At 49.7% G+C, this 20,223-nt stretch overlaps 1 protein-coding gene and 1 long non-coding RNA gene across 2 annotated transcripts in view; one reads left to right on the top strand and one right to left on the bottom strand.

Moving 5' to 3' along the window:
• Positions 1 to 950: 950 nt before the first annotated feature.
• On the bottom strand, positions 951 to 19,556 carry LOC132652932 (uncharacterized). Its single transcript, XR_009590423.1, has 3 exons — positions 19,368 to 19,556; positions 5,310 to 5,378; positions 951 to 1,333 (listed from the first exon to the last, which is right to left on the bottom strand). It is a non-coding gene; the product is annotated as an uncharacterized LOC132652932 (long non-coding RNA).
• Dnajc11 (DnaJ heat shock protein family (Hsp40) member C11) overlaps positions 18,864 to 20,223 on the top strand; it is a 48,087-nt gene continuing 46,727 nt past the window's right edge. The window contains exon 1 of the mRNA XM_021644252.2: positions 18,864 to 19,017. Within this exon, the coding sequence (XP_021499927.1) occupies positions 18,946 to 19,017 (72 nt within the window). The 5' untranslated portion in view covers positions 18,864 to 18,945. The remainder of the gene's footprint in view (positions 19,018 to 20,223) is intronic.

Raw genomic sequence — 20,223 nt, 5'->3', positions numbered from 1 at the left:
CTCAGATGGAACAGACTTAGGAAGAGAGGAGCCTCAAGGCAGCTCCTGTAAGGAGTGAGAACCAGTAGGACAAAGGCAGAGATGTCCCTGGTACTCCTGAAAGGCAGGAGGCAGAGCCTGACTAGAGGACGGCAGAGGAACAGGGAAATAGACTGGATGAAGTATTGTGGGCGAGGGGCGCAGGGCCTCCTCTTGTCCGTGTTCTAAGACTCCAGTGAGCGCCTGCACCTGCACTGCACTATGCTTCCTAGATCTACACTACAGTAAAGCCTAAGTTTAAGGGCTGGAAGGATGGCTCGTCAGCGAAGAGCCCTCACAGCCCTTGCAGAGGACCCAGGTTCGGTTCACTGAAGCCATGCTGAGCAGCTCACAGCTGCCTGGAGCTCCAGTTCCAGGGAATGCAAAGCCCTCTAGTGATTTCCTGGGTTCCACAGACATGTGGTGCAGCGCCGACACTGAGACACACACACACACACACACACACACACACAATTAAAATTAGATACTTTTAAAAGTTTCAGTTGTAAATTAGGCACAGTGAGACCCTGCTTCAAAAAGCGGGGAGGGAGGCGAGGGAGACCGGAGAATGCAGCTTGGCTGGCACAGGGCTTGCCAAGCTTGCACAGGGCCCTGGTTTTGAACCCCAGCACCATATGCATCGGGTATGAAGTTACACATTTGTAATTCCCATACTTGGGAAGTGACACAAGAGAATCACAGGTTCAAAATAAATAAATAAATAAATAAATAGCCCCACTAGGGGCTGATGAGATGGCTAAGTAAGTAAAGGCACTTGCTGCTAAGACTGATGACCTGAGTTCAATCCCCAGAACCCACACATGGTGTAAGGAAAGAACCGATTCTGCAAGTTACCCTCTGGCTACCACACAAATGCAGCACACACACACACACACACAAATAAATGTAATAAACATTTTAATTTAGCACAGTAAAATATTAATCACAGCAATTATAAGGTAAAACATCTACAGTAGTAAGCTGCTGTAAAATTGTGTGAACATGGTCTTTCTCAAGATACCTTATAGCATGCTCAGCGCTCTTCTTGTGGTGACATGAGAGCCACGTGATGAGGCAAAAGACATAGATGCAGCTCCAAAGTGAGGTCGCTTGAGCACTGTGATGCCATGGCAACTAATCTGATGGTCAAAATGAAGTGACTGACGAGTGGGTAGCTCATCCAGAGTGGACACAGCAAACAAAGGGGTGGCGCGCCCTGGGCGAACACTGTGAGCAGGCTTGAGATTCCATCACGCTACTCAAACAGGGTACGACTTGAAAGCTTGCCTACCTCGACCTCTGGGCCGCGATGGACCTAGGATAACCAGAAAGCAAGTGACAAAGGATTTTCTGTCACCTGGGGAAGCCAGAGCTGTTGAGCTCAGGGGTTTCCTCACGGTCATATCAGGAAGGGCAGCTCAACACTGGGCTGCCATGTTCTTCTCTGCCACACTGCCAAGCCCAGAAAGGCTAAGTGACTGTGAGCCAACCACTGAGTGCGTGGGCCAAAATAAATCTCTCCTCCTTAAGTTGGCACTTTCGGGTCCCTCACCACAGTGGTCCTGGCAGCCCCTTAGCTGACTAACACAGCCATTCTAAACATTTTTCCATGTCCTGTGTATTTTATGGGGCACAGTATGGTAAGTGTGTGTTCATGTGTGTGCACAGGACAGAGGTCAGCATAGAGTCCCCAACTGCTCATCACCTTATTCTTTAAAAATGCTCATGGGTAATTTTTGTGCCATGTGCATGCTTATGGCCCTCAGAAGTCAGAGGGCGGCATCACATCCCCTGGGACTGGATTACAGATGGCAACTGGGAGCCACTGTTGTGGGTGCTAGGAACTGAACCTGGGTCCTCTGCAAGAGCCGGCAGTCCTCTTCCCTGCTGAGCCATTTCTCCAGCCACTCATATCGCCTTATTTTCTCAAACTTGATCTCTCAGTGACCCTGGAGCTTCCAGATTTGGCAAACCTGGCCAAACAGCCACCCCAGCCCTGGGACGATGAAGTTGCCACCACACAGCTTATTATGAGGGTGCTGGGTGCTCAGTCCTCAGATTTCTGCAGCCCCACGCTTTGTTAACACTTACCTGCCCAGAGCCCAACTGCCTTTGTTTTTTCTTTCTTTTTTTATTTTATTTTTTGAGACAAGATCTTACTATGTATCCCTGGTTGTTCTGAAACTTGCTGTGTAGACCAGGCTGGCCTCCTGCTCACAGATCCACTTTGCCTCTGCCTCCCAGGCTGGGAGGATAGGCATACACTACCATGCTTACCATACACTACCATGCTTACCATTTGAAAAATAAAATGTTAATTCAGAACACGTCAACAAGAGCGGCAGGGAGGGCACTAACAGAAGCCCCTGCAGCCATTTTAAAGTATATGATTCTACGGCATTTCGTAGACTCCTGCTGTCCCACCACCCATCTCCGGGACCCAGGTGTCAGGCCTGGGCCTGTTCAGCACTGACGTTAAGAGCAGAGCTAGGGACAAGTTGCCCTAAAGTTAGTGTTAATGAATGTCCCCCTTTTCCAGAAAGAGCTCAGATTAGGCCTGTTGTGGTGGAATGATTAATTGTGGATCTTTTATTTACTTATTCATTTATTATGTATACAATGTTCTGTCTGTATGTGTGCCTGCAAGCCAGAAGAGGGCACCAGATGTCATCATAGGGTTGTGAGCCACCATGTGGTTGCTGGGAATTGAACTAAGGACCTCTGGAAGAGCAAGCAGTGCTCTTAACCTCTGAGCCATCTCTCCAGCTCCCAATTGTGGCTCTTTTCACTCTGAAAAAAATATTCCAGATGGGGTGACAATATGGTCACCCCACCTTACGCTCACTTTCTCGGAAATAAGAACTCCCAGGTGGCATGCCCCCGCCCTTCTCTTTCTCTGTGTGTATACGTGTCTGTCTCTGTCTCTGCCTCTCCGTCTCTCTCTGGGTTTTAGAGACAAGGTTTCTCTCTCCTGCCTTGGCTATCCTGGACTTACTTTGCAGATCAGGCTGGCCTTGAACTCATAGAGATCTGCCTGCCTCTGCCTCCCTGAGTGCTGGTATTACAAGCGTGCACCGCCATGCCCAGCTCTTGCTCTCTTTTAATCTGCGTGTGTGTTCGTGTACACATACTCCTATGTATGAATGCCGGTGCACACCGACACATGTACACCTGCCACAGCTAGCTGGCCCAGGCACTTCAGGGGATCCTCTGGCACATCTCCTCATAGATGTGCTGGGATTAAGGACACTTGTACTGCCTCCTCAGCTTTCATACGAATTCTGGAGATTCACACTCAAGTCCTTATGTGAGTTCATTAAGCACATTCATCCCAGAACCACCAAAGGGCACAGACCTCTGGTGAGGACGGGGGTCAGGGACTAGAGTGTGGTGGTCTGAACAGAAATGGCCCCCACAGGCTCATATGCTTGATGTTTAGTCATCAGGGAGTGGCACTACCTGAGAGGGATTAGGAGGTGTGGCCTTGCTGGAGGAGGTATGTCACTGGGGATGGGCTTACAAGTTCAAGCCAGTCCCAGAGTCCCTCTCTTCCTGCTGCCTGTGGGTCCAGCTGCTCTCAGCTGCTCTCCAGCGCTGTCTACCTGCGTGCGCCATGCTTCCTGCCAGGATGACAATGAACTAACCTCTGGAACTGTGAGCTGGCCTGTTAAATGCTTCCCTTTGTCAGAGTTGCTGTGGTCATGGCGTCTCTTCACCACAACAGAACACTCAGACAGTGACCCATCTCTACCGGAGCTCCTTTGCTTCAACTCCATTCCTAGAACTGTCCCCCATGGACTCATGCATTTGAACACTCGGCCCCCAGGTAGTAGAGCTGTTGGGGGAGGTTTAGGAGTTGCAGCCTCGTGGAAGGGAGAGTGTTGATGGAGGCAGGGTTTGAGAGCTGAAAGCCTTGCCTACTTCTAGCTCACTCTCTGCTCTATGTCTAAGGTTGGAAGATGTGAGCTCTAGGCTCTGTTCCAGTCACGATGCCTCTGGCCTGCCATCAGGGACCCTTATTCCTCTGACACTGTAAGCCAATTAGCTGTTTCATCCTCACACTGCCTTGGTCAGAAACAGAAAGGTAACTATGACAAGCACTGACTAGAGTCTGCCTCTGTTGTGACCAGAAGTGTGAGCAGGAGATTGGCTGACAGGCAGCAGATGATGACCATGCAGGGTGGTGAGTGTGCCCAGCCACCTGGGGCTCACTTTTCCTCTTCTGGTGCATGAGGCAGATGACGCCTCTAGATTGGTAGAGGCTTTGGCTGGAATAGTGCCTGCTGGAGCTCCTCTCTCACCTGCCCTGTGGGAACCGTCTGCTCGTTTACACACAGCTCTCCTCACCTGTTGACATTTCCACACACACCAAAGCCAAGAGAAAGCCTAAGAATGAGGGAGGGGGAGCTGCGGGTGGGCTCCACAATTCATTAGCCAGGCAGGCTGGCATATGGTTGGAGACCAGGCAGTTAGAGATACCCATTCCAAAGTCCCCTGGGATGTGCTCACAACGAATGGGACTCAGCAACAGGCAAAAACAATGGCCCTTGGTTTAATTCTGAAGTTTACCCGTACATCAGCACCATTCTGCCCCAGCCTTCTGTAGCCATGGAAACCAGTTATGATGCTACAAAGATAGGATGCTCGCCAGAGCAAGGAAGGAATAGTAGCAATGGAAACTAGCTTCCAAACGAGCTGTGGGTAGCAGGAAATGCAGGGGAACCCCAGGAGCTGCACCAGGGAATCCCAGGGCTCTGTTAGGCAAAGCCAGGACCAAGCAGAGTTCATGCCTTGGTTTGCTTCTATTGCTGGGATAAACAACATGGCCAAAAGTGACCTGGGAAGAAAAGTGTTTATCTGGCTCACTCATCCGTATCAGTCAATCATTAAGACAAGGCCAGGCAGAAACTCAAGTAGGAACTTGGAGTAAAGACCTGAGGCAGATGCCATGAAGGAAGGCTGCAGATTGGCTTCTCCTCACAGCCTGCTCACCCTGCTTTCTTCTAGCACCCAGGACCAGTGGTGTAGGAATGACACCACCCACAGTGACTCAAACCCTCTCAATCAATCAGGACATCAAGGCAGGCTGTGGTGGCCCACACTTTTAATCCCAGCACTCAGGAGGCAGAGGCAAGCAAATCTCTTGAGTTTGAGGCCAGCCAGGACTACAGAGAGAGTTCTGGGACATCCAGGGCTACATAGAGAAAGCTTGTCTCAAAGCCAAAGAGGAAAAAAAAAAAAAAAAACCCAAAAAAACAGAAATTAAGAAAACGCCCCACAGGTTTACTTACAGGCCAAGCTACTGGAGGGATTTTCTCAGTTGAGGTTCCCTCTTTCTAGATGATCCTAGCTGTGTCCAGCTGAAACAAAACAAAACAAAGTACAGCTCATTCATCCTAGGATTGAGGAGGGCTGGGGAGATGGCTCAGCCGATAAGAGCTGCTGCTCTTCCAGAGGTCCTGAGTTCAATTCCCAGCAACCACATGGTGGCTCATAACCATCTATACTGGGATCTGATGCCCCCTTCTGTCATGCAGGCATACATGCATATAGAGCACTCATATATAAAATAAATAAAACATTTTAAATGTTTGCTTTAAAAAAACAAAAAAGTATATTCTCTGAACACAGGAAAAGGACTCTGTTCAGGGGTGGGCTGGTGGGGCAGAGGTCACACTTGGGGTGAGGTGCCAAATCTGGGCATCAAGCAGGGCCACGACCCTTCAGAAGGTTCTAGAAGAGAATCCTTGCATCTTCCTGGTTCTGGTGACTGCAAGTGTCTGGGCTTCAAGCCACACTGCTCCTATCTCTGCCTCTGGTCTATGATAGCCTTTACCCCCAAGTCTTTTCCTTACAAGAATCCTTTTCATTAGATTCAAGGTCACCCCTAAATCCAGGGTAATTTAATCATGAGTTCCTTAATGACATCTTCAAAAACTTTCCCCAAATTAGAATCACACTCCTAGGTCCTGGCGGTCAGGGCTGAGACATCTTCAGAGTTCCACCCCAACCCATTGCAGCTATTTCCAGGAGATATACAATCAGCTTTGGTGGTTTGCTTTGGTGGTTTGGTGGCAGTTTTGGTGGTTTGCAGCCTAAGGCATGCCTGGCTGCCCCTCTGGGCCTGCAGGCTTTGCCTGGTTTCAGAGGAATGGCAAGACCAGTTCCTACCATTCTAAGAGCCGAATATGGCAAGGAAGCCTGAGCATTGCCATGGTGACTCCAAACACTAAAACTTTGACCTCTTGCTTTATTTGCCTATTTTGCAGGACCTTAGAACCTCGTGGGCTGTGAGTGGAATGATTCTGGAGGTGTGGCTGGCTCAGGGCGAGGACTCCCTTTGGCCTCCTTGAGGAAATATATCTGTGAATTCTTGGCTCCAACCCCCCCACCCCCCACCAAATGACCCTTGCTGTTGGCTTAGCAACCAGCTTACACTTCCAACATAACCAGACAGGCTTGGAGTGGGGAGGATGGAAGAATTAGCAGCAGGTAGAATTGCTCTCACACTCACCAGCCTCCACACTCCAATTCAGAAGAGAGTTTGAAAGTGCCATAGTCCACCAAGAAGGGAGAGGCTGTTTGGGAGGCTTGCCATCATGGATATGGCCCTGCCAGGCCCCTGTCTTGTTCTTGGGGCTGGCAGAAGGATCAGGCAGCAGGAGAGAGCCTGTTCCTCCAGGAAGCTGAGTAATCTTGGAGAAGCCCCCACCTCGGCGGCCCTTCCTGGGGCTCTGCTGCGGGAAGCAGGTAATTGTGGAGCCTGGGGCAGGTTCATCAGCTCGTCAGCCTGGACAGAATTTTGGCTACGGGTTCTGAGGGTAATTTCCTTCTCTGTGAAATAAAGACCCGGGTGACAAGCCTCCTGTTAGTACATCCATCATCGCCTTCAGGACTCAGCGCTGTGCCTCCAGGAGCATGCTGGGGCCTTGTGTAGCACGCTGTTTCCTGAGCACATGGTGGTTTTGCAGCTGTGGCACTGAGCCCCTGAGAACCTACCAGCTAGAATGCAGAAGAAAGCCCTTTGCAGCTTGACTGTCACAGCAGAGAAGCCACTCTCTGTGAGACACTCTAACCTACACAGAGTAAAAGCAACTTTTGTTGCTCATCACCTATGGCTGCTAACCTAGGCCTAGTCCTGGGAGCTTCCAGCCTCCATGCAATCTAACCTAGGCCTAGAACATTTTCAGCCTCTGAGGCTTACTTCTTAATAAGCTCACCCTTTCTTGTTCTTAATGAGCTCTGAGCTGGCTGGTTCAGCTCATCTGTTCTGGCTCAAACTCCTCTTCCAGTTATTCAATCTGGCTTTTCTCTCAGCCTCTGAATTGCTTTGATTGGCCTCAAACTATCTTCAACAATCTGCTCTAATCTCCTGGCTCTCTCTCATTCTCTGGCTCATTTGGTCTTCACCTGAGTTCTCTCTCTGTTACTGTCTCGGTAAACTGCCTGTCCTCCTCTCTCTGCATCGCCCCTTAAGAAGCATCTGATTCATTACTGTTTTGCCACTCATTAGATATCATTTTTTAAAAGATTGATTGATTTATTATTTATACAACATTCTGCCTATGCCTGTGCACCAGAAGAGGACACTGGATCTCACTGTAGTTGTGAGCTACCATGTGCTTGCTGGGAATTGAACTCAGGACCTTTGGAAGAAGGGCCAGTGTTCTTAACCTGTAAGACATCTCTCCAGCCCCTAGACATCACTTTTGAACATAGATGTTACCTTCTACAAACTATCTTTACCTTCATTGTTTGGGATTAAAGGCGTGTAACACCTCACCTTTACCTGAAACTTGCTCTATATCAGGCTGGCCTTGAACTCAGATCTGCTTGCCTCTGTCTCCTGGGATTAAAGAGGTGCTTATATTCCAGCCAGATCTCACAGACTGAGAAGGTCTTTGGATATCATCTGTCACCAGAACAGCCATGTTCGGAATTAAAATACCTCTCTAACAGGGCCTACAATATCTTCTGAGTCAATAATATTTGCAGTGCCCCAGGCCCTGTGAGACCCTGATCAGCTTAATAGCAGAAACCAGGACAAGGAAAGCAAAGCAAAGGCAGGCGGTTAACTTGCATGTGTGTGTGTGTGTGTTTGTGTGTGTATGTGCGCTGAAGGCACATGTCAGTGTCTTCCTTTTTCACTCCCCACCTTATTTTTTGAGTCAGTGTCTCTCATTGAATCTGGAGCTTGCTAATACAGCTGACCAGCAAGCACCAGGGATCCTCGTGTCCCTGGTTCCCCAACATTGAGATCAAAGGCACAGGCTGTGGCACCCAGCTTTTTACCTGGGCGTTGAGGCTCTGAACATCCTCATGCTTGCACTTTACCAACTGGGGCCCCTCGCCATCCCCACAGCCTGCAAATGGCCGCTCTTGACACGCAGCTGAGGGGGGTGCCATTTCCTGGGAGTCTTTTCCCCCTCCACACTAAACCTCCACGAGGAGTTTTTGTTTTTTGTTTTTTTTTTTTTGCCCAGTTCTGCTCTTCTGGCCCCACAAGTCTGCCCTCTGCTGGTGAAGGGACCCTTCTGCAGGTCCCCAACGAGGAAGTGGGGTTTGGGGCCCAGTGACCAACTGTGCCCCAAACTGTCCTATCTCCTAACTCAAAAGATGTCATCTGGGAGTAGAGCTGTTGAGGGGCGATAGAAGCTTCCCTGCCTGGGGGGGGGGGGCATAGATGACATCCTTCCAGCCAAATCCCCCAGTGAAGCATAAAAGGAAGCCAGAGTTATCAAATGCACCTAAAAGTCCTCTGCAACATTTTCAGATAAATCAAGCTAAGAGAGGGTAAATAAGTATCTGGAAAGGCACTGTGAAAAGAGAACAGCCCAAGTCTGGGACCCTGCTCCTCTATTCTCCTGCAGGTGGACTTAACTTCTCCAAGCCCAGCTTGCTTAAATGTAAAATGAGGCCATTCATAATTACATCAGAATTGTTGAAAAGATTAAATGAGATCGTTAATCAAGTAGCAGAGCGCCTGGCACATAGCAAGCATTTTTTACACGGCATATCGAGCTTTTTCTTTGGGGTTGGGGTTCTAGGTCAGCGGTCGAGTGTCTGCTGTAGCATGCACAAGGCTCTGGGTTCGGTCCTAGCACCGCACACAGACACAGGCACACACAGAGATTTTCTGTTTCCTTTCGTTTTAGAATCGCCTAAATGTTGGCGGGAGACACAGCAGGCGACACTGGTGGGCAGATGGGCGCAGAAGTCCCTGCAGTCCACGGCAGCTTCATTAACCCCAGCCTAGCACTGCTTGCTTAACCGAGGGGGGGGGCAGGGTGATCTGATTTTCAACTTGGGATGTAGGGTCTCCAGGGAAAGAGATCTCTGGACATATCTGTGCGAGATTACTTAGACTAAGTTAACCGAGGTGGGAGGGTCATCTTAAACGTGGGAATTTCCATTCCACAGACTCCAGCCCTGGACGGAATAAAAAGGAGAAGGCAGAGGTGGAGAGGTGACCGACCATTGCCTCTGCCTCCCCAAGTGCCAGGTGCCATCTCACCCAGCTGACAATTCTTAAAGGGGGAGAGCAAGCTGTAGACGCAAAGTGACAACTTCTCACACACTCTGTCACAATGCCTTCCTGCCGTGATTGCCATACCTTCAAACTTCGGCCAACATAACCCTTCATTAGGTTTCTTTTGTCAGCTATTGTGTCACAGCAGTGGGAAATAACTGATGCAGAGAGTGGACATCCTCCTGGGACCAATGGGACGCCCGGCACATGCATGGTGTCACAGGTGGAGAGCGTGGCTTCTGGGTCAAGTGCGTGGAAGCCAGGGATGCTCAGAATCTCCAAGGCAGAAGGCTTGTGCAGGACTCGGGGGCAGCAGAGTTGGGGCGAAAACCCACTCCTCCTCAGGAAACACAGCTCCATTGTCAGTGGGACCAAAGCCACTCCCCTAAAGGAACCCAAGCTAGAAACTCCAGGCTCGGGCGCACGCTGAACAACTGGCGACACTCCTGAATTCTAGAACATTCTACTGCTGACCTTCTAGCAGTAAAGCTCCCAGAGGCAAAAGGTCAGAAAATATCTCCCCGTCTCTCTCTGTTTATCTCTGTCTCTGTCCCTCTCTCCCTCCATCTGCCTGTCTGCCTGTCTGTCTGTCCGTGTGCAGTGATCCCTGCATGAACAGGTGGACTCAGAAGTCAATGTCAGGATCTTCCCCTACCCTTCTCCAAATTTTGAGACCTTAAGCCTGGAGCTCACGGACTTGGCTAGGCTGGCTTGCAGAGGCCCAGGGATGCAGCTGCTTCTGCCTGGCCTTAGCGCTGCGGTTAGGAGCGTACACACCACCACCCCTGACGCTTACCTGGGTGCCAGAAACCCAAATGCGGGTCCGCATGCTTAAGTGGCAAACACCATGCACTGAGCATCTCCTCAGCCCTGTATTTATCTTATGTTTATTTATGTGTTTGGGTGCTTTGCCTGCATGTATGTCTGTGCCTCTCTTATATGCCTGGTACCAGAGGGGGCCAGAGTTGAGGGATCCCCTGGTATTGCAGCTACAAGCAGTTGTGAGCTGCCAGTTGAGGGGGAGGGTGCCGGGTATTGAACCCAGGTCCTCTGGAAGAGCAGCCAGTGGTTCCCTTAACCTCTGAGCCATCTCCCCAGCCCCTTTAGTCCTTATAGTTAATTGTAATAAAGTATATAAGACCAAATTTGCTATCTTAATACCTTTTATTTGTTTTGAGGCAGGTTCTCACTTTGTAGCCCAGGCTGGCCTCACACACACACAGTCCTCTTGCCTGGGATCATGGGTGTGCCATCGAAAGCATTGGCAAGCATGCACTTCAGCAGCTATGGCCATGTCATGTGTGACCAGAAGTCGGGACACTTCGTCTTGTATATCCAGACTCTGGATCCATTGAACTGCTTTCTCCAGACTCCCTCCTTTCAAGGACCCCCAATATTTTTGTAAAATAAAATGTGTAAAGTCAATTTACAAACTAATCAGCCAACATAAAAGTTGAAAATTTTTCTTTCAAGCTAACACCTAGTTAAAAAGAAATGTCTTCAAACCTGACCTAACTGTGTGAATAACACAGGTCCTGTCCAACCATCAACAAAGCTGCCTTGTGGGGATTCCCGCTGGGAAGGGGAGGGAGGTGGACAGTGGTGTGGTCCAGATGTCTGTCATCATCCTATTCCGATGCTAAGATCCTAAGCCAGGTGAAGAAATTGGGAGCTGAGGCTTTTGTCCCTATAGAAAAGCACCGGAGAGGCTCCTCACCCCTTCCCTGAGTGAGGGACCCAGAGAGACAACCAGCAATGAAGGAGGAAGAGGATCCCAGCAGACAGGTAACTGGACACATCCCCAGCACTCTGGATTCCTACACCCTTCAGGCCAACCTGGACTATTTGGGGTATTCCAGGCCAGCCTGGGCTAGAAGTGAACCCATGTCTTAAAATAACAAAACAGGATCTTGAGAGTTAAGAGCTCTTTCTGCTCTTCCCAAGGAACCCAGTTTGGTTCCAAGCTCCTACAAGGTAGCTAACAATTGCCTAGAACCTTCAATTCCAGAGGATCTATTGGCCTCTGCTGGTCTCCATGGCCACTGCACATATGTAATGCACAGACATACATGCATGCAAAATACCCATAACCATAACGTGTAAAATAAAAATAAACAAATATTTAAAAACTAAATAAGGACCAGGTGGTGGTAGCACATGCTTTTAATTCTAGAACTTGGAAGGCAGAGACAGGTGAATATCTGTGAGTTCAAGACCAGCCTGGTCTACAGAGTTCCAGAGCAGCCAGAGTTGTTACAAAGAGCAACTTTTGTCTCGAAATAACAAAAAAAAAAAAAAAAAAAAAAATGGGGGCTAGAGAGATGGTTCAGTGCTTAAGAGCACTGCCTGCTCTTCCAGAGGTCCTGAGTTCAATTCCCAGCAACCACATGGTGGCTCACAACCATCTACAATGAGATATGGCGCCCTCTTCTGGTGTGTAGGTGAACATGAAGATAAAGCACTCATACACATAAAAGTAAACAAGTATTTACATAATAATGTTTTTCCGTAGTATAGGCTCCTTAATAACCAGAGGTTCAACAGATGTGAGTGTAAAGTATCAGAGCCTTAGGTTATTTTGTGAAATTTTTGTTTTAATACTGAGTATCTCTATATATCTATATATCTATGTAGGTCAGGCTGGCCTGGAACTCACAGAGACCTACCTGCTTCTGCCTCCCAAGTGCTGGAATTAAAGGTGTGCGCCATACTCAGCTTGTTTAAAAAAATTGTAAAAATAATATCAAAGGAAAAACTATGTGCACTTTATTTCATGTTAAATATACTTCAATAAAACAGTAAAAGACAAAAAAGGAACATAAGCAATTTGTGAGAGACTTAAATTGCAGGAGGAGGAGGGAGAGGCAGCAAAAGAGAGAATAAATGGATCTTAGGGGCTAAGATGCTTAATTGGGGTTCCAAAAGTCAGAAGAGAGCCACGTTCAGACATCCATCCCAGGAGCCCAAGGGCATGGAACTGCATCACCAACGCCACACAGAACAGAAAAACAGCCACAGCAAACGCTTCTGCCCTTCAGTATTCTTTACTGGTAGAAAAAGATTTTTCAGATAAGCAAAATGTGAGAGAGTCCTCCAAGAGCAACCGCACCAGAGAATTCCACAGGGAGTTCTGAGGCTGAGTCAGTGACCCCAGAAATCCAACACAGGGTCCAGAGCAACGAAGCTGGGCACCCAGAGAAGAAGCGGAAAAGAAAAGTTACTTTATCACTGTCTGTTTCCTGTTGCTGTAGTGGTAGTGAAATTCCTAGGAGCAGTTGTGTATGAGGAAATGGGGTTCAGTGCCTTACAGTGTGGGAGGCTGACCATCTGAAGGACATAGCGCTGGCCCTGGTGAAGGTCTTCTACAAGTGTCAATCATGGCAGGTGGTATCACAGCAGAAGCTCTGGTGAGGAGAGGGATCATGCGAGGCCTAAGAGTGTCCCACAGAGCTACGCTCCTCCTTCTGGGAGCAGCACTGCCCAGTGAGCCACCAGTCTGTCCCCTGACCCCAGTCATCTCACCAGGGACCAAGCTCCTCACGCACACACCCTCGAGGAACAAACAGACAAACCGCAGAAGCAGGCAGCCTGTGTCTGACCATGTGCATTGCTCCTGTCTCAGTTGGAGGCTGCCATCATCCCTCCCCCAACACAGTTCCATAACCTCTTGCTGCAGAGTGACAGGGTGTTTGTGTCCAACCTGTTACCCACAAGCCCCAAGCATCCCGATGGCTCTCAGTGCCACCCAGCATACTTACTTCTAAATGACCACACATCACAATGGCCAGTAGTTAGATACCCTGGCTCCAATTTAAAGTTGTAGGTGGGGGAGGGAATAGAAATCACAGTCACATCTTAAAGCCCATCAATGGCTCCCCATTGCAGTCAGAGCAAAATTTCAGTTCCTAACCCCATTTAAGCCCCAGCCATGACTTACCCCAGCTCAGCTCTCTAACTTCCCCTACTCCCTCCTATTTTCCCTACTTCCCTGCCCTCATCAGCTGCACGGGCTCCTCCCTGCCTGCATCAGCTATGTGTGTCCTGGCTCTCGCCTGACTGCAAAGCACACCAAACTTGTGCCTCTCAGACTCTGCACAGGCAGGTTCTTCCTCCAGGTCTTGAAAAGTTGGCACTTCAAAATTTTCTCATCGGTCAGGTTTCCCTGGCCAAGGCAGGGTATCTTGTCTACCAAGTTGTCTTTGCCATGGATCCCTGACTGTCACAAATTACCTTGCATATTAACTGGCTCATTTATTGACTGAATGTAGGTATGTATGTACATGCAGACATACATGCGCGCACACATGTACACACATACACAAATTTAGTAGCTCTACAAGCACAGAAACATCTGCCCTCTGTGGTGTGCTGAAACTCTGATGTCCGTTCCCGGACTCTAACTCAAACTTAATGTTCAGTAGGGCAGACATTGTGGAAGAACTCAGGGGGTTAAAAAGAAGTGTATGTAAAAGCGTTGTCACATGACACTGGGACCAACAGAAGTCAGACAGCATGAACTTCATGCTTGCCAAGACTCTCCAGCTACTCCTGACAGCCTGGGAGGACTGAGAGGGAGATGACAGAGACAAAATGAATGCAGAGGGCAGGTCCAAAGGTGAAGGTGTGGTCACTGCCTGATCACACTGGAAAAGGACCCACCTGGATGTCCCCATGGGTGCTGAGGGGCTGGGATATGTCAGTGGGGCTGGTGCGATGGCTGTACGGGTGAAGGCACCTGCCCCGGGCCTGAGGACCTGAGCTCAGTCCCTGGGAGCCATGGGATGGAAGGAGATTCCCTGAACACACCCTACGGGTGTTCTCAGTCCCCAGGGCAGAGGCTCTGAACCAGAGATTGAGGGTGGGGCGTTTCCTGCAAAATGGTCAGTCTGGAAGTGTGTAGTGTACTCCTGTCTTGATTCCATGTCTCCACAGCCACTGAGGCTGCCACTGGTTAGGCTCTCAACCAGCGTGGCTGTGTGGCTGGCAGAGACAGGTGTGACACTTCCTCTGGGTGACCCCACTGCAATTATCACTGAGGCTAAAGATGTCAGTAACAAGTCACTGGATGTTCAGAGATCAGATAACATCAAGCAAATTTAATTCTTTAGTGCCTGCCAATTCCCTCCTCTGGCTGTAGCTGAGGCTTTTCCCCTACCTGTCGGTTAACGGGGTTGTCAGCACTAAAGAGGGATGGGGGAATGGGCTGTGAATGGCACGCGAGCACTAAATCCCAGCCCAGACCCCATAACAAAGGAATAATAAATATATAGGTGGCTCCTCCTCCTGAGTTAGAGGCAGAGAACAGGGACTCGGTCCAGCTGCAGAAAGGGCACTCAGGCTGTTCGGCTCTCCTCTCAGGACTGTTTAATGAAAGTGGGGAAGGACAAGACAGCCTCTAGTTGGGGGGGAGGAGTTGCAAATGAAATTGCAGATGCGCTGTATGTTAAGTTGGCTTTCTGAGACTATGACAAACACCCAAGACCACACTCTTGTAGAGAGAAAAAGGTTATTTTGGCTCACAAGTTCTACAAGTTTACATCCATGACTAATTGGCCTGACATTTTGGGCCAGTTTTGGGTCATTGTCAGATCCAATGACAGAAGCATGTAGCAGAGAAAGCCCACTGACTTACAGAAGTTGAAGAGGCAATTGGGGTTCCTGTCTTAGTTAGGGTGATTATTACTATGATGAAAAACCATAGCCAAAAGCAAACTGGGGAGGGAACGGTTTACTCTTGGCTTACACTTCCACATCACTGTTCATCACTGAAGGAAGTCAGGACAGGAACTCAAGCAGGGCAGGAACCTGGAGGCAGGAGCTGATGCAGAGGCCATGGAGGGTGCTACTTACTGGCTTGCTCCCCATGGCTTGCTCAGCCTGCTTTCTTGTAGAACCCAGGACCACCTGCCCAGGGATGGCACCGCCCACAATAGGCTGGGCCCTCCCCCACCAATCCTAATTAAGAAAATGCCCCACGAATTGCTTATAGCTGGATCTTATGCGGGCATGTTCTCAACTAAGGTTCCTCCTTTCAGGGGGGTCTAGCTTGTGTCAAGTTGCCATAAGACTAGTCAGCGGAGTCCCATAATCCCTCTTGGGGGCACACCGACAAAGAACGATGCCTGTCTCACGGCTCTGCCTGACAGTTCCCACAGACTCGCAGTTACACCACAGTGGGAAACAAGCCTGTAACACATGCACGCATAGGGACATTTCTAATCCAAACTGAAGTACCCTGCTGAAGTTGAATTTTAGATAAAAAATTATTTATATATGCTCCGTGTGATATCAATACCATGATGGTTAATAAGGATTGTAACTTGACAGGAACTACGTGTGTGTGTGTGTGTGTGTGTGTGTCCCCATGGGAGGACAGCTTATAGGAATCTGTTCTCTATCTCTCTCCTCCTTGTGCGTTCTGGGATCACAAACTCAGATCATCAGACTTGGCAACAAGCTCCTTCACTCACTGAGCCGTATTGCTGGCCTGCACTCCTTTCGTGACAGCAGAAACAGTGCAGTCAGCTGCCTCCTCCAGCTCCTACCCCCATGCCTCCCTTCCCAGGATGGACTGGACCCTTGAACGGGGAACTGAATCAATCCTTCCTCCCTGAAGCTGCTTTCCTTGGATACACTGTCTCAGTGAGGGAAGTGGTAAACACAAGTATACTTAGACTAAATGATTACTGTTTCCTGAAACTAAATTTTAACTAGGCATCCTTTATTTAATCTGGCAAACCTATTTCCAGAACAAGCTAGAAGGGAGGATACCAAAACTGGATAAAGTCATCAAACAAAATAAACTTCCTGAGAGACTAGACAGGGTAGCTAAGTGAGAGCCAAAGCATTTCAGGGTCTTACGAATATGTGACTCTGGAAATGACTGTCCTTAAACTTACTAGGCGCAGTGGTCACAATGGAATTCCAGTACGTGTAAGGCTAAGGTGGGCAGATCTAGAGTTCAAGGCCATCCTCTGCTACGTAACAAGTTCAAGTCCAGTCCAGATTCTATGAGGCCTTGTCTCAAAAAACTAGAAAACAAAAATAAAAACAAATAAAAATGCAAGCATCCAACAACAGTGGAGTGTGTGTGTTCTATATGTGCACTCATTATAGCTTTTGTGTGTGCATAAAGTAGATGCTTGTACCCATAGTTACAGGAACAGTTGTCTGGAGAGATGGCTCACTGGTTAGGGGAGTGGCTGCTCTCACACAGGATCCAGGTTGGTTCCCAGCACCCACATGATAGGCTCATTCAATAACTCCCATTCTAGGGCATCTGTCACCTTCTCCTGACATCCTCAGGCACCTCAGGTGGTGCACGTACATACATGTTCGAAAAGAAACCTCATACACATAAAGAAAATCTTTAACAATGCATCACACGTGTATTTATGCTTACAGAAAGTATTACATAAGTACACTGGCTTTGGCTTTCCCTCTAAATTACAGTTGCTTTAGAAAGTGCAAAACCCTGAATGATAGTGGCTTTTCTGGCTCCAGCAGTGTGTTGGATGTGTGTTTTTTAACTTATAAATTTGTACAGCCCTTGGTTTCCATTATTTTGCCCATCGCACATCAGGGTGTTTTGGAGGAGAGAAAGGAAAACAGCCAACTCTGGAAATAAATACGTTCCGTGAGCTGGTGGTGTATGGAAGTTAGCTCTCCATTTATCACGGCCACTTTCCAAGGAACCAGAGTACAAAATACTGTGGGCCCGAGAGGACAGGCCCAGAGCATCCCTGAGTCATTATTTATTTTGTCTGAGTGGTGATAAAAACCAGGTCGTTCTCAATCACAGAAACAAAGACCTGGGCGTAGGGAAACATATGTTGTGTTCCATTTATGTAACTCATAGAAGCTATGTTTTCCAAAGCAAAGGAGGGCCCGCAAAGAATGCCTCTGCCCAAGTGGGCGATGCAGCCCAGTTAAAATCTACAAACCCAAGGAAAAAGGAAACATCGCGACACTACAGTTCCTCCCACCCCCAACTTCTGCATGAAATTCTCAAAAACCAGAAAATGTCAGCAGGTAGTTTAGCCCTAATCACAGCTCCGCAAAGGAGGGGAGAAAGAAAAGCCTATAAAAACTGCAGAAAGGGCTGATGGATCATGGCTGTGGATGCTATGGTCGTGGGGAAGCCTACCAAGCTTTAAAAAAAAAAAAAAAAAAAAAAGCTATTAATTTACAACCTCGGCCGACAGCCTACTGCAGGCTGACTCCGCACACCTACATGTGTCCAGCCTAAAGATTCTAGGAGTGGGCACGCGGAAGGGACGCCACACAGGCCCAGATGGTGCACATCTGGCCAAAAATTAGGACGGGAAAGAAATCAACCTCGCATATCTACAGACAGGTGCTGGGGCTTCCCAGGACACCAGCTTATGAAGGGCAAGTGGTGGCTGTGCCGAGGAACAACAAAGACCCCTGGGAAAACATACGGGTCGTGGGGAGCCAACAGGTGGAAGCGCCCAAGCTGCTGCCCACCACTTGATAACATCATTTCAAAGACATTTAAATTATTTAGATTATTGTAACCAAGACGTTTTTAATAATGCACCAAACAGCAGGCACCGGGTTGAAATCAATTAGACTCCACTGCTAAATTATACGGGAGAAATTTACAGCAGAATGGCTCTGAGGCAGGAACCACAGGTCTATGTGCACGCCAGACGCAATTAAGAACCAAATGGATATTGCCTCCTCATTTACGCAGTAGAAATGGCCAGGTGCTCCTAAATTTAGGGCAATGTTAAAAAAAAGAAGAAAAGAAAAGCTAAGATAAGGAAGCGACTCCTTCTCTAACGGGAAGGCTTCTGTGGACCAAGAATGGTGTAGGCAATCATTTTGGAGGTTTCCTGAGCACATGGAAGTCAGCAGATGGGTGCACCAGGAGCTTTCCTTGGGGGTGAAGTGAATGCCTGCGCTCGGGGTGGCTTTACCACAGACTCCCAATCAGGGGAATGAGCTGGAGGCATGCGAGAACGCGGAGGACAGTCTTACGTGTGTGGATTTAACAGTCCAGGGAAAGGCTTAGTGAGGCCCTGTTGAATGCGACAGCCCCCACCCCTACGCGTGCACACATATCACAAAGACACAGAGACACACATACACAAAGACAGAGAGACACATAGACACACACACACATCCCACAAACGCACTACACACACAAAGCCTGAATCCGGCTCGGAAGTACGTGCAGAACCCCCGGCCGCCTCCCAGCTTCCGGGCTCGGCCGCGCGGGGGCGCAGTGCGCAGGCGCGTTCCCGCGGGCGGCCATGCGGCTCCGGGCCGCCAGGGGCCGCTGTGGTGTGCCGAGGCGCGCGGGGGAGAGCCGCGCCGCGCCGGACCCTCTTGAGCACGGCCTCGCCGGTTTGGCGGGGTGAAAGGTTGCGAAGATGGCGACGGCCTTGAGCGAGGAGGAGCTGGACAATGAAGATTATTACTCACTGCTGAACGTGCGCAGGGAGGTGAGGCCCGCGGCGCGGCGTCGGCGGGGCTGAGGCCCGGGTTAATGGTTCTGGAGGGTCGGACAGGCGGCTCTGGCTCCGCAGCCGCCCCGTCAAGGCCGCGGCCCGGCCCGGAGGCCGCGTGACCCCGCCGCCGTGCGCGCCCGCCGGCCGTCGAGCTGCCCGCACCGCCGCGGCTCTTGCGCCCTCGCGCGAGTCCGGCGTCTGCCCCGCGCTCCGCGTCCGGTGCGTGGCCAGGCCGCGCCCGAGCCCACGCACTTGCCGAAGGGGGACGAGGGCCTCCTCGGGGAAGCCGCTGCAATGGGCTCCCGGGCCCCCGCGTCCCAGCCCCACGCTCCCCCTACACACACCTGCCCTAGATGAGGGTTTAGGGTCGTCGGTCTGAGCCAGCAAGTGGGCAGACTGAGTCCGGGGCACCAAGGTCAAGGCCACCTGGGAGCCCCTGTCGGGCTCAGTCGGGCTCAGTCGGACTCCTCAATTCCCTGGGGCCGCCGAAATTGTGTCTAGCCTCAGAGGCTAGCTTTTCCTGCCCTCCTTCGATCCCTTGACCCGTGGTCCACAAAGTAGAGGGCGGGACCTCCCCTGGCCTTGAAAAGGGGCCGCGGATGAGCAAGGGGTTTTAGGCCAGAGACGCACTAGCACTCTGACTCGGACTTCAGCATCCAGGTCAAGTGGGTTCGCGCTGTCTCCTCGAGAATGAAAAGTCACCCGAGAGGCCCGTACTGTCTGGCACGTGTTCATTTCTTGCACGTTCTTCTCTGTGATGGCTAGTCAGCAGTTGATCAGTCAGAGAAGGGTTTCCGGAAAGGCTTCCAAGGTCACGTCATAGGGTGCATTAGTGATGTCTGTGGGTGCTGGGTCCAGACTTTCAGCCCTGGCAGACGAGTCCCAATTCTACTTTTCAAATTTTCTGGATTGTCATCAGCAAAGCTAACCCAGCTGTCAGTAAACGTTTGTCTGTGCCTGATAACCAATGTCTTTTTGGGTTTTGTGCACGGCCTGCTGAAAGAACGTTAGTGGTGTCTTTTTAAGTTGTCACAGCTACCCTCCTAATAATCCATTATTTATAATAAGGGGACAAACGGGTGTAATTCATCCCTGGGCATTCCAAGTCCAGAACTCTGCTGCTGCCTTGGTTTACCAGTCCACATACAACAAAACTTCTGTTGTGATACAGTGCCCCTGGGTACCTAAGTATGCATTTCT

This window comes from Meriones unguiculatus, chromosome 3 (genome assembly GCF_030254825.1).
Source record: "Meriones unguiculatus strain TT.TT164.6M chromosome 3, Bangor_MerUng_6.1, whole genome shotgun sequence".
Classification (NCBI taxonomy): Eukaryota; Metazoa; Chordata; class Mammalia; order Rodentia; family Muridae; genus Meriones; species Meriones unguiculatus.
The sequence above is the reverse complement of the archived record's forward strand: the minus strand, read 5'-3'. Positions and strand labels throughout refer to the sequence as shown.